The sequence below is a fragment of the Equus caballus genome, chromosome 1 (assembly GCF_041296265.1).
Source record: "Equus caballus isolate H_3958 breed thoroughbred chromosome 1, TB-T2T, whole genome shotgun sequence".
In the NCBI taxonomy this organism is placed as follows: domain Eukaryota; kingdom Metazoa; phylum Chordata; class Mammalia; order Perissodactyla; family Equidae; genus Equus; species Equus caballus.
The window spans coordinates 89,336,693-89,350,506 of NC_091684.1; the positions used below are offsets into that span (position 1 = coordinate 89,336,693).

The 13,814-nt window shown below is 41.0% G+C and overlaps 1 protein-coding gene across 1 annotated transcript in view; it reads right to left on the reverse strand.

The window, feature by feature from the left end:
• Window positions 1-2,729: 2,729 nt before the first annotated feature.
• The window catches only part of MAP3K21 (mitogen-activated protein kinase kinase kinase 21), a 56,023-nt gene continuing 44,938 nt past the window's right edge, over window positions 2,730-13,814 (reverse strand). Inside the window, exons 7-10 of the mRNA XM_023647429.2 lie at window positions 11,471-11,621; window positions 11,005-11,102; window positions 6,970-7,755; window positions 2,730-5,484 (exon numbers count right to left, since the gene is read on the reverse strand). Coding sequence (XP_023503197.1) covers window positions 5,060-5,484; window positions 6,970-7,755; window positions 11,005-11,102; window positions 11,471-11,621 — 1,460 coding nt within the window. The 3' untranslated portion in view covers window positions 2,730-5,059. The remainder of the gene's footprint in view (window positions 5,485-6,969; window positions 7,756-11,004; window positions 11,103-11,470; window positions 11,622-13,814) is intronic.

The following is a 13,814-nucleotide window of genomic DNA, read 5'->3' on the forward strand; positions in this document are numbered from 1 at the left end:
CATGGCTCTTCTTAATTAAGAGCAACAAGCTAAACCATAGGACAGTTGGTTCACTAGAGAGAATCAGGCAAAGAGGCAGCTAACAAGAACACAGCTGGGGTTGGGACAAGCCTTAAAGACTGGCCTCAAAACTATCCCTGCCTGAAATTAGTTTGAACAGGCTGTGGAGCAATTTATGCCTCAGGGCATACTAAGAAAGTATTGGAGCCTACAGCTGGGCATAATACCAAATGAAGCAGACACCTTAACGGATAAATGAGGGGAAGAGGCAAAAAGAGAGGTTCTAAAACTGTGTCACCCCAGGGTGGCCGTGTGCATGCCAAGCCTGAACCTTCTGAGGAGTAATACCAAAAGCTTCACACTGTGGGGGAAAAGAGACTTCACTAAAGTAGTCTATCCAAATCACTAAACAAGCAAACAACAAAAACAAGATGTAGAGGGGGGTGAGGGAACCCATTATCCACAGTTACTACAATATTGTTACCTGTTACCTAAAATGCCCAGTTTTCAAGAAAAAATATGAGACATATAAAGAAATAGGAAAGTGTGACCCATACACTGGGAAAACAAGGAGTGGGCAACAGAAATAGCTTGTGAAAGAGCCCAGATTTCACCAAGTCTTCAAAGCTGCCATTACAAATAAGTTCAATGAATGAAAGGAAAACATGCTTAAAGAAGTATGATGACAATGTCTCATCAAAAAGACAATTATCAATAAAGAGCTAAAAACTATAAAAACGAATCAAATGGAAATTATGGAGTTGAAAATACAGTAATTAAAATGAAAAAGTTACTAGAGGGGCTTGACAATAGATTTGAACTGAAGAAGAATGAGAGAATTAGAAAAGAGGTCAATATAGATTATGTAATCTGCAAAAATAGAGAAAAAATGAATAAAAATGAACAGAGCCTCAGAGTTGTGGGACACCATTGTGCACACAAATATATGTGTAATGAGAGTACCAGAGGGAGGGAGGAGAAGGAGCATAAAAAATATCTGAAGAAATCATGGCTGAAAACACCCAGTTTGCAGAAAACATTCATCTACACATTCAAGAAATTAAATGTACTCCAAGTAGGATATATACAAAGAAATCCACACCAAGGTATATCATGGTAAAAATGCTGAAAGCCAAAAACAAAGAGAAAACCTGGAAAGCAGCAAGAGAAAAATGACTCAAGGACTTCCTGCAAGCTAGTGACTCTGCAGGGAGGACCTCTCCCCAACTGAGGTCCCAGTTTCCTCTGCCACTCTCCCTGAATCCCCCAGATTAGATCAGCTCTTCCAGTGGTACCAAAGCAGCAACTACTTCACCTTTTATAACCTCATTTCACTTCTAGTCAGGCTTTTGCCACATAATTTGTGGGGCCCAGTGCAAAATAAAAATGAGGGGATCCTGTTCAAAATTTATTAAGGATCTCAAGATGGCGGTAGAAAAGCATTAAAATCAAGTTCAGAGACCTTCTGATGGCAAGGCCCTGTGCAACCACATAAGTCGCATACCCCCAAGGCCAGCCCTACTTAGTTACTCATTCAATGTCTTACTAAATCTTAAGAATCATGCAGGAAAGGTACACAGGTGGTGTCTCTCTTGCTCACCACTAAATCTCTTTAGTCTTTCCCAGTGCCTGTCACAGTAACGACTCAATGAGTTTGTCAGCATAGGGAAGTTCATTAATTCAATTTACCTATTTTGCTTAACTGCAAAAAATAGCTAGTTTTTGCTCCACTTTATGGTACCTATTACATTGTTTCATTCATGAAGGCTTCATCTTCCACTGTGTTTTAGTATGTCAGCCTTTTCAGGAGTATAGACAGTTTAAGTCCAATTATTTTACAGCTGTTAAATAATTTCACGGTATTTATAAACCCATTGTACAGAATGCTCCATTTTTGAGTTGACCTATTAGACACGCATGTTTTAGTACTATTTCATTTTACATTTACTTATAAGTATCCCACAGTATTAACCAGTTAGCTCTGCTTTTAAGTAAATACTCACACATTTCTAGACCTCCGAACATTTTGATGAATGAAAAACTACCTTAGCTTTGGATCCCATTTACAAGCTCACAATTGAGGTGTCTTCATCCTCTATATTATGCATATGATTGCCATAGATGTGAACAGGTAGACGGTAGTGACTAGACACAGACTGAGTCTTTGGAAATTTACCAAACATCTGTGTCCATTTCCTATCTAATAAAACAGGGACACTACTACTTACCTCACAAATCTTATTAAAAATAGTTTCAGGAGGAGTCTTACATAGGCACCCAGGAGGGTCCTTAACACTTAGCAGATGTACAAGGGACATTCAATCTCCCTCCCTCTCATAGGGTAGGCTGATGCTTGGATCTGCATGAAATGCTACGAGCTGTTTTTCTAATTCACTCAAACTTTTATCACTTAGTAAGAATTACCAGATGTCTAGTGGTTTTTGAAATTCTTCTGATTTAAACATGTTAATAATTAACATATCTCATTAATTACATTCCTATAACATCAACTGACATTTAGTTCATATACTAATTCCATGCTGCAAACGTGTGCCTTCTGAAAAGCCGGAGGTGCAAAATTCTCACGATGAAATGCAACTTTTCAATGCATATGTAAGCCAAACAACATTTTAAATAAAATATTTCATTATACTTTCTTAAAAAGTATTTAATCCCATGATTTATTTAGTGATCTTCAGTTTAATGAATTTAGCAGGTTAATACCCGGCTTGTTAACCATCAATTATCTTTATTAACATACTTTTTCTTGTTAAATACAAAATAAACCATTACATACTATAGTCACAATCATCAGGAGTAGATCAAAGCCACTGAGCAAATAGACTAGCCATAAAAAAAAGTTTATTAAAAAAATAGACAACATATGTAAACATCTTTTTCAGTCACAAGGCTTCATAATACAGCACATCAGGCCCAGGCCTTCGGTCTCTGCAGTGGGAGCACCTCAATTGTTGACTAAGAGTAATCAGCTTAATTCATCTTTCAGTGAGCTATCAAGTCTACACGAAAATAAATACCCAGATTCTGCTAAGTATACGAATACACACAGAAAATTGCAAATGTACAAGTGATCTCAGCAAAAAATAACTGCAGTGACATGAGATTAAACCCTTATATCGCAATTATCTTCTTAATCTAGTTTCATTTCTAAATTCGTCATAAGGTAGAGTTGACTAAAATCAAGCTAAACAGGACAAGGAATGGAGTAGAGATGCACGCCCACCACTGCCCACCCCCCACGTGGTGTTTTGGTAGAAGCAAAAATATGAAGCAGCTGACCATAGTTACAAATGCGATAACATTTTGAGGAAACAAAGTCTCGATTACATAATTCAACCACCATCCAAGAGTGAAGCCAAATCATAGAATGGACTATAATACAACAAAATGTAGTAAATACCTGAGATTTTGCTGCAAGAAACACAAGACTGTTTTCCTCAGGGTGAAATGCACTCATATGAATATAATCCTTTCTTGCCCTGCCCATCATCTGCTGGGGCATGCCTGCCAGGTGACTAAGATATTCCAAAATGGCCAAATAATATAATTTTCCTTTTTTTCTACCGTAGGTGGATATTTTATCATGCCTGATTTAATTTTAACTGCTGACATTTCAGTTATCCAGTAATCCCTAAGCAAGGTAAAATTTTAAATGAATATCAAGTAACGTTTGTAATTGAGCTTTTCGTTGCATGGGAAAATTTAAACATTTATTGACTGTTATCTGAATAAGCATAGTCTAGGGACAGAGGGCAGCATAACAGATTTAACAAAAGAAACCCAGGCAAATTTCCCGAACTCCTGGAGAGCCGTTTCTGTAGCTTAATAACTCAGTAGTCTATTTGTGTCACATATGTATGATTTATAAAAGTGACTTATAAATTAATTTTAAATCATTTAAAATCCTGATCTGCTATCCAAAGATTCATTTTATAAATCGCTATCTGAAAATAATCTATAATATATTTGCCCTTTGCACCGTAGCAGCTTATCTCAACAGACGTCTAACATTTATCCACAACTAAATGAAATGTGAAATAACTACAAAATAGTTAAATTCTAACAGTACTGCTCTTTCTTGACTTGGCAGTGTTTCTCTCTAAGTGTATTTGGGATCATTAGGATAATTATACACTTAAATAGGGAAAAATAAAATTAAATGACATGAATGTTTACAATACACGATACATGTGTCAATTTTTTAAAATTCTAGTACAAAATGAAAAAGTTTTACCCTTCTGGATACCAAATAAGTGGCTCCTGAGGAAGGCATTTCTCCAGGAGGAGCCTACAGCTTAGCTTCTCTCAGGCGTATCTAGGAAGGTCTCAGTCAAACGTCAACGACTGATCTTTTAAAAATCTATTTTGGAGTTCTAATTGACAAAATGGCTCTAAGTTACATTCAATAAAACTTTTACATGTTACATTCAGTAAAATTTCCTCAAAGAGAGAAATATTGCATAATTTAGGTGAGATCTGGACATATTTATGCACTTAAGCCTACCGCTGGGTTTAGGTAGTTAAAATAAGACTCTGCATCTATTCTAGTCATCAATTTTTTTTTATATAGACACCTTTACTTACTAATATCACATTATTCTTCTTGGCTTTTTGTTGCACAGATACAGAAAAAAAAAAGGAAGAAAGAGAAAGAAAATAGGAAAAGGAAGGCGGGGAACAAAACGGGCACTCGTTACAATCTCTGTGTGCACTAACAGACAAGGATATAAACGGAACTGACACAGCATGGGAATTGTGCTTAAGGTAACTCCACCCAGCATAGTTTTACATTGCTGCACATTTCTTGTCTTACACTTGAGTGTATTTCAAGTCAGTAGGTAAAAACCCAGTGGAAAAAACAACATAGACCGCTGACAGCAATCACGCACGTTTTGGGAGAAGTTAGACATCCATCACTGTTTCAGTAACATGGCCACAGCTTTTGCAAACACAGCAGCATTAAACAATCCAAAGGTAGACACAGTGTTTTAATTTGTTCACCTTAAAAAAAAAGAAATGCTTGAATAACGTAAGGCACTTAAGACAGAAATTCTTTCTCCAGTTCGTATATGGACGGCCGGCTCGTTCTGCTCCTCATCCTGCACAAGGGCACCGTGCAGTCCGTGCTCTGGCCTTCCACGTCAGCGTCCAGGAGGGAAGGCACGTGGGTTTTAGTTCTCTCCTTGGCACCGAGGGAACAGTTAGGGGTCGGTCCCGGACCACCCACCACATGGTCAGGCTGTACGGGCTGAGACTGCGTCCTCTGTGGGAAGGCCTGCGGGGAATCTCGTCGGCTTCTCAGGGAGGCCGGGCGGGGCAGAGGCACAATATGGAGAGCTCTTTGCTTTTCAGGTGGGACCTCACTTGGCAGGTGACTGTGAGGACCGGAGGAGTGGGGCAGCCCCCAAACCCACTCAGGTGGCAGTTCAGAGGCTCCAGCGGTTGAGTTAAGAGGTGTACCAGCTGGGTGAGAAATCAAAGACAGTGTGCAATTAGAAACAACGAGTATCAAGAAAAATCACTAGGATGACAGTTCAATTAGGTAATCACTATAAAGCGAGCTTCACAAAGAAACCTGAACACAAACCTTTTAAAACTGTTAGCATATAATGTTTGTTTATGAAAAAGTCCTGCGAGGTGGGAAAGAGCGCTTCAACCTATGGAACCAGCGCTCAACCATCACCACAGTGCTCAGGACAATGATCGTCAGGACTGGTTTATAAACAGGGTGGATTTCAAAATGGATTAGACTGGAATCAAGTTAAGACTTTTAAAAATGATGGTTAATATGATTAAACATCACCTTCAGATCATGATTCGAAAAAATTAACGAAAATAAGAAAGCAGTAGATTTTTACATGTTACTGCTTCTCTATTTTGTTCTGAAGAGCTGACTCACCACCACCCCAGCAAATCATTATTGGCTTATAATTAAGAAAAAAAAGAATGGTTTCTTATGCGATCACTGTGCTAGGATTTCTTCTCATGCAATTATAAAAAACTAATACTTCACTGCATTACAAAAGAGTAATAAATTTATCTAAAGCCCAATAAACACTAATCTGAAAAAACTCATGTCTTGATATAGTCCTTAAAGGGGCAGAGGAAAAGATAAAGAAATCAGTTTCAGTTTTAATACACTTTATAGCCAACCCTAGCGTAACATTTTACAATCTAAAAAGCATTTTTCATAAACCTTATCTCACTTAACATTTATGACAGATACACGAAGTACAGTCACATGTCGCTTAACAATGGGGAGACACTCTGAGAAAGCGTCCTTAGGTGACTTCAGCATTGTGTGAACATCCTAGAGTGCACTTACACAAACGATGGCACAGCCTACTACACACCTAGGCGACGTGGTGCTAATCTTATGGGACCACCGTCGTATACACGGTCCACTGTTGACTGAAACGTCATTATGCGGCACATGACTGTAGTTGTAATTATCTTCATATACGGAAGAAATGAGAGTCAGTCCCTACACAGCACCTGGTGTGCTGTTTGACTTTTACACCTGCTAAACTAATCTCTACATAAACTGTGCAGCGAAGCCGGGTGACGTAGAAGAGAAGGTATGAGAGGGGAGGTTAGATGATCAGCTTCAGTTTCAGCTCTCCCACTAACTACTGGTTCAGATTTGGGGCAAATGACCTGTCTTCTCTACCATGAGGGGCTGGGGGCAGTTATTCTCCACATGCTCTTTCTGTTTCTATATGCTATGATATACTTACGTTACTGAAATTTAAACATGCTTTTCCCAGAATCCAAATGAGAGTTAAAGTCAAATAAAAGAGTAGGGTCACATTCGAAGATCTATGTGCACAGTGAACATGAATTGGTAACTGTCATCACTTGGAAAAGACAAATTCAGATACCCATAGAATTTCACATTCGAATCTCTACAGCCGTGTTTTGTACTTTCACCCAACCAACGCAACCTACTTGGGGTCTGGAAAGCATTTCCATCAGACATGGTCCGTCTGTGACGGGATGCTCGTTCTTTTGAAGAAGCATAATAAGGCATGTTCCCATGTGTCTGCTCTGGGAAGGGAGAGGACACGTTTTCCCACACAGTGCGACTGGTCTGCAGTCTTGGCATGGAGGTTGGCTCACAACTACCTCCTCCAACGGCAGGGCAAAAATCTGGAGTGGGCATCTCAGGGTCACAAGTGATGTGCGTGCTGCCCTCGAAGGAATCTTCGCCGTCAGTCTGGAGCAAGCACTTTGTGGAGAGAGAGGGCATGGACAGAAGGCTCACGGCGCTTGACGGAGGCAGTGAGGGGGAGCTGCCAGCGCCCTCGCCCATGGACGGCAGCCTTGCGGGAGGGCTCGCACTGCTGCGGGACTTGGGCGCCCGCTGGAAGATGCCATCCCGTTTCTTCCTTTCTTCCCTGGGAAACAGGTCTTCAGCAGCCTGTGCTTTATTAAGCTCTCTGATATCCAGTCCCAGAGCCACTGAAGCCAACAGCACAGTGCAGTCGTACAAAGCAGACTCTGTTTTCTTTCTCTGGGAGGACCTGCTCAGACTGTCTGGGGGGGTCACCTGAGGCGTGCCGGCAGCAGGGCTGGGAGAGCTGACCTCCTCCCAGCTTTCAGGTTCCACTGGATTCTCTCTCTGGCCATCCTTCCAACGAGGTAGATCCACATAGGCTAGATTAGGTGATTTCATTTGCTTTGGTTTTCTGTGTTCTAAGCCATCAGGGGAAAGCTTTGGCTCTTCACAAGCACCTAAATAAAGGTATAAATACACACATGGTATTACCATTTTACAGCAAAAATCATTTAAACTATACTGTAAAATAAAGCTAAAAAAAATCTAATAAATAAATATTCTAAATCAAAACACAGGGCGTGCTTTTCAGTTCAGCAAATGGTTCGTCCAGGAGGACGCGAAGGAAGGGGAGGGGGCGCTACGACTCGAGGTGCGCTGCAAGGGGCCCGCAAGCAAGCACCTGCTGCTTCCTATCCTTCAGGAGGTGACTCCTCATCAGCAGGGAAAACAGAAATCATTGTAGAAACAAAGTCATCAAGATAGAGAAATGAGCACACATATAGATAGGCACTGTAATGTCAGACAAAATCCGCCATTTTCTGCAGCTAAATGAATGTGTCCGGCCCCAGGATCTACAGCCCGTCTGTGTGTAAAGGAACTGCCATGCAACAGGTCAGGGGTTCTCAAGTGTGCTGCCTGGGCCAGCAGCACCTGCATCCCCAGAAACTTGTACAGATGCACATTTTTGGCCCACTCCATCTATGGCACCAGAAATTCTAGGGGTGGAGCCCAGCGGTCTGTGTTTTACTAAGGCTTTACTAAAGTCTGCGAGCCACTGCAATCGAGGAAGAGTCTCCAAAGAGGTTAGAGAGTGCCAAGGGGGAGAAAATTCTGCTAGCTGAAGAGGAAGCTAAAATTCTCATCCCTCAGGCGCTTAACAATGAATGAGCAAAACCGCAAACTCCTCCATCTGCTGTTCAAAGCAACACAGAGGGGAGCCTCCAGTTATTTCTCCACTGCTACACCCCACCGAAACTAAAACGCGCTTTCTAGTCTAGACGAGCCAGATGCCAGAGTTCCTCCTAACAGGCCCCTGCACTTCCCATCAGTGTCTTTTCCTCAGGGTGCCCTCTTCTTTCTCTCTCCGTCCTCCTTCCACCCTCTAACCCTGCTTCCCCAAGCCCCCTTTTCCCTCATAAAGGTCTCGCTCAAAAGACCACCTGACACTAACGCTGCCTAACACAGCCCATCTTCCCTGGTGCAAGCTCGGCTTCCTTTGAGGCCCCTACAGCATCTCTCAGTTTCCCTCTTTGTTGCACTTTTAGGTCACAGGCACTGTGAGAACGCCTGCAGACGGACAGCTTCCTACAACGTTGACCTCAGTGTCTTCTGAATAGCGCCTTCAAGCAGGCACAAAAGCATTCTGATGAAATGAATGCACAGTCTATGTAACAAATAAAAATCATCAATCCATTCTTTAAAAAACAAAAAGAGGGGCTGGCCCCACGGCGGAGTGGTTAAGTTTGCACGCTCCGCTTTGGTGGCCCAGGGTTTCACTAGTTCGGATCCTGGGCGCAGACATGGCACCACTTGTCAGGCCACACTGAAGTGGCATCCCACATGACACAACTAGAAGGACCTACAACTAGAATACACAACTATGTACTAGGGGGCTTTGGGGTGAAGAATTAAAAAAAAAAGAAAATTGGTAACAGAGGTTAGCTCAGGTGCCAATCTTTAAAAAAAAAAAAAAGGAGGGAAGCTACTGAAAAGTAAAATCCATAGATTCAAATCTATTGAGGGTTTCCTAACGTGTGGCTGCCTGCACCTTTACTGGTCAGTAACAAACACATTTTCCCCTGAAGCGGTCATGGACTTACACACATCCATCATAATCTTTCTCTTCTCATGACCTATGACATGCATTTGTGGACCCCAAACCAAGGCAAACATAATCAGCGTCTGTATAGGATCAACTGTCCTTTAGGGTTCATTCAGGCATCTGACAGACAGACTGCTTGCCATGGCTTGGAGTCGACATTCTAGTTTGGGGGTGACAGAGAACACAAGCATTATGGGTGTCAATGTAGACAGGTAAGAATTTCAGGTAAGACCTGTGAATAAATTAAAATGGCTCACGAGATAGAGGGATGGGGTGGCATACGACTTCAGCTAAGCTGGTCAGGAAAGGCTTTCTGGAAACTCTTGAGCTGAGACATGAATGCTTAGAAGGATGGGCCACTCACATGGGCAGGGGGAGGGGCCCTTCAGGCAGGACAGACAAGTGTAAATCTTTGCTCACCAGCCCTTCAAGTAAACTACAGGGTTAGTTAACTTAAGGAGACCGAGCTGAGTCAGTCAGATATATCCTTTTATCTCCCCAAATGTCCTTTGGAGGCGTTATGAATAGGATCAAAATATTCTAAGAAAGAGTAAAAGAATTTTTTGAAAAAGGCAGGAAGACTTCTTTGATTAATCCCTGTATCTGGACAGCCACAAATAATAAAAACTATGCTACAGAAATAACACTTTGATTACTACTACTTGTTCTTCATTAGTCCTCAAACTATGTTTAACAATAAATCATAGTTTGCAATATGAGAATCTCTTGCCTTTATAGGCAGGAGTCAGAACACAATAGCGAGCCTGACAATAGAAGGCATTTATCCAGGAGTTAGAGAACACCTGTGTTGTGTACACCCAAATGTATTTATGGAGATATTTACACTGAAACTACATCCTCATGACAATGCCGAAAAAAACTGAGCATGCGTAGTGAGCGATAAGGTGCTTGTAAAATTGAGCACAGCACCAACAATAAATTCAAGAAATTTACACTGTGTTTTGCTAAAACATCTTTAATTTGGCCACAGTATGAAAGGGCTGTCTTAAATTGTCAAATATGAAGACCAATTTTCCTTTCTTTGGTAATAACAATCCATGAAGTTTTTCAACAATTTCCATCTCTCTTCAACTTTTTAATATCTGAATATTGAATAGGAATACTGAATATTGAAACTAATTAGGATTCATTTAAATTAAACAGAGATTCCACATAACACTCTCCAAGCAGTGGTCTGCACAGTTGACCTGCTTGACAGGGTTGCACTGTCAAGAGGTGGTGATATGGCCAGGAACACCCCTTAATCGCAGCAGAATTTCAGGGTGTCTTTATTTTGATACTTACCATCTCCTATACCAAATTAATTTGGTTCTTTGTAATTAGTTATGATACAAATTCTTTTGGTACAGAACAGGAATTACAAATTTCCAATAAACACTGCGGAGCCTAATTACCTTCTGCCATAAAGACTTAGAGGACAGAAAATAACTTCGGAGGTGAGGCAAAGGAAGAAACAATGCTCCTGCTTGCTGACCTTCCTATGCTACTTGAACGACCACACGAGACTATTAAAGCAAAGCTTCTAGAACACTCAGATGCTACGTCTAACTCAAACATACTCTATTTCCTGAAGCACATTTACCTGGCTGGTCCACAAATAATGAAGCCAACGGCATGGTTTTCTGATTTTTTATTAAGATAGTTGACCAAGGACTGTTGCCATCTGAGAGAGGTCTTATTCTACAAGAGAAAGATGTTTATTTTGATATAATAGAACCACATGACACACAAATTAGGTTTTGGTGGACACAGGCCTATCGTATTTTTAAGGGAGCAGAGAGAACACATTCTGTGTTTTGAAGAGCTCACAAAGTACAAATAAAACCTTAAAATGAGACAGAAAATATATCACAGAATTTTTTAACAGCTTAACCAAATAATAATTAACTTAGTATGATAAACTCATCCTAGAAATTAAATTAATATTCAGTTATCTGTGTATTATTTGAATTGCTTTTTAAAAGTTAAGTCTGGCCAACGTGATTCTTTAAAAGGCACTGCTGTTTGTCACAGCACACGGTGGCACCCCACCAGGACCACACACGTACCTTTCTTTGCAATCAGTTCTTTCTTTCATTTGAATTGAACTTGGTCCCCATGTACAACCTTTTTTCTTGAAATTTCTTTTTACATCTTCAAATTCTTCTTGTCGACAGCCCGTGTTCCTTCCCCAAGTTTTATTGCTTTCATCTGAAGTCACTAAACAGACAGCATCACTCATTAACCAAGTAACAAAATCTTTTTAAGTTCAATGAATCAAAACAGTTGTAAAACTACATCACTCAAAACACGCAAACAAGGAAGAAAGGACTGCTTTCACCCTAGTGACGCACACCGCTTTCTCGAATCATAAAAACAGCAAGGAAAGTGGAATAAATTAAAAGAAAAGAGGCAAATTCAAGGTAAATTAGCAGCAAAGAGCTGATTTTTAGCTGTTTCTTTAACATTCTGCGACAGTTAGGGCCTCATTTCATTTGGGAATAAAGGAGCCAAACTGAACATTTAACCTAAAACAAACTTAGTACCCTAATTTTTAACCAAATCAATTAAAGTTTTGACCCTAAGGAACAGAGGTGCATCTTTAAATTGTAATCTAAGCCACTTTTCGTCGGTCATCCCAATTCTGCTCAGTCATCTCAGCAGTTTGGCTACAGTTACCTCAGAATCTGAACGCATTTAATGGTTTCCCCAGGTCCTGCCTTCTCCGTCACCTCACAACGAGGCTTACATTCATGTTTTACATCCACATTTTGCGGATACACATATAAATTACCCCTCCAGCCTTTAAGCGCACTTACGACTGATTTGGAAATCACTGGGGAAAATGGCTATCATTACTATACTTAGAAAAACAGTACTGTATCACACCAGATGTTCTAAAAATAATTTAAAACATTATGACACATCTACACAGTGGAATACTGAGCGGCCATAAAAATGAGGTACAGATGAAAATAATACACAATGTTTATATTATACGTATTATATAAAGTCAGCCACCTGTACGCACTGGTTCCACATCCGCGGATACAAGGGGCTGACTGAGGGACTTGGGGGGTTGTGTCCTGGAACTAATGCCCTTTGGATACCCAGGGACAACAAGTTCTTTAAAAATTAAGTGTTTATGGGCTGGCCCCATGGCTGAGTGGCTCCACTTTGGCGGCCCGGAGTTCACAGGTTTGGATCCCAGGTATGGACCTGCTCTGCTCATCAGCCATGCTGTGGAGGCATCCTCGTACAAAATAGAGGAGGTCTGGCACAGATGTTGGCTTATGGCTAATCTTCCTCAGGCAAGAAAAAAAGAGGAGGATTGGCAATGGATGTTGGCTCAGAGCAAATTTCCCTCAGCAAAAACCCAAAAATTAAAAAACTAAAATAAATTAAAAATTAAGTGTTTATGTATGTGTGTGTATATACACACATACACATGGAGGAGAAGTTTATAAATACAGATACCAAACTTTTATTAAAGTGTTGTTACCTTTAATGGAGAGGATTACCTATATAAAGTGGGAAATTTAACCTCTTTATATCATTTTTTTCAGCTGGGGACATTAAGGGTGATGCTTGATTTGTTTTGTGTGTTTCAATATTTTCCACATCTAAAAATATACACATATAGGCATACATATGTTTGAGCACATAAGTGTATACGTGTGTGTCTGACAATCTTGCAGAAGTTGTTCACTCTATGGAAAGAGTCTTACAGTAGAATCAGAGAGAAGTGGGTCAGGCATTCTCATTTCAATGGAGCAGCAGAGCAGGGCAGGAAAGCTCCGGGTTGGGGGATTCTGAGACCTGAGTGCAAGTCAACTACACAACTTAGCAGCCCACGGTCCCAGGGCTAGCCTCGCCCTCGGCTTTATGTCCCCATCTTCCTCCTCCCTTCCCTCTCTCCTCCCTCTCTTGATCTGCTCTTCTGTTTTCTCTTTCGTCACATTTATTGAACTGTCACTGTAAGAAGAGGCTGGGAGGGGAATGAGGAAGCGTCCACACTCTGAAGACTGTGTTTGAATCCAGCTTCACCACTTTGTAGCTACGGGGTAGGTCAAGTTTCACAACCTCTGTGCGCCTCATTCAGGGATCACAATAGCATCTGCTGCAGGAGGGTTTTTTTGAGAATTAAATAGATTAACACAAGGAAACCGCTCAGAATGGCGCCCAGCACACAGCAAGTAGTCCGTGAGTACACAGTGTTGTGGTCACTGTGCCAGGGCCTGGGTCCCAAGGTCCCTGCCTATATAGAGCTAATAGTTTGATATTGCCACCTGTCTTCACCCAGGGACCAGTCATGAACATCTGCAGTCAGCAGAGCTTTCTCGGCTTTCGTCTGTTTGCTATGCAGATTGACAAGGAGGACAGGGTGGGCAGGGGAGGGTTATTGATATTTTC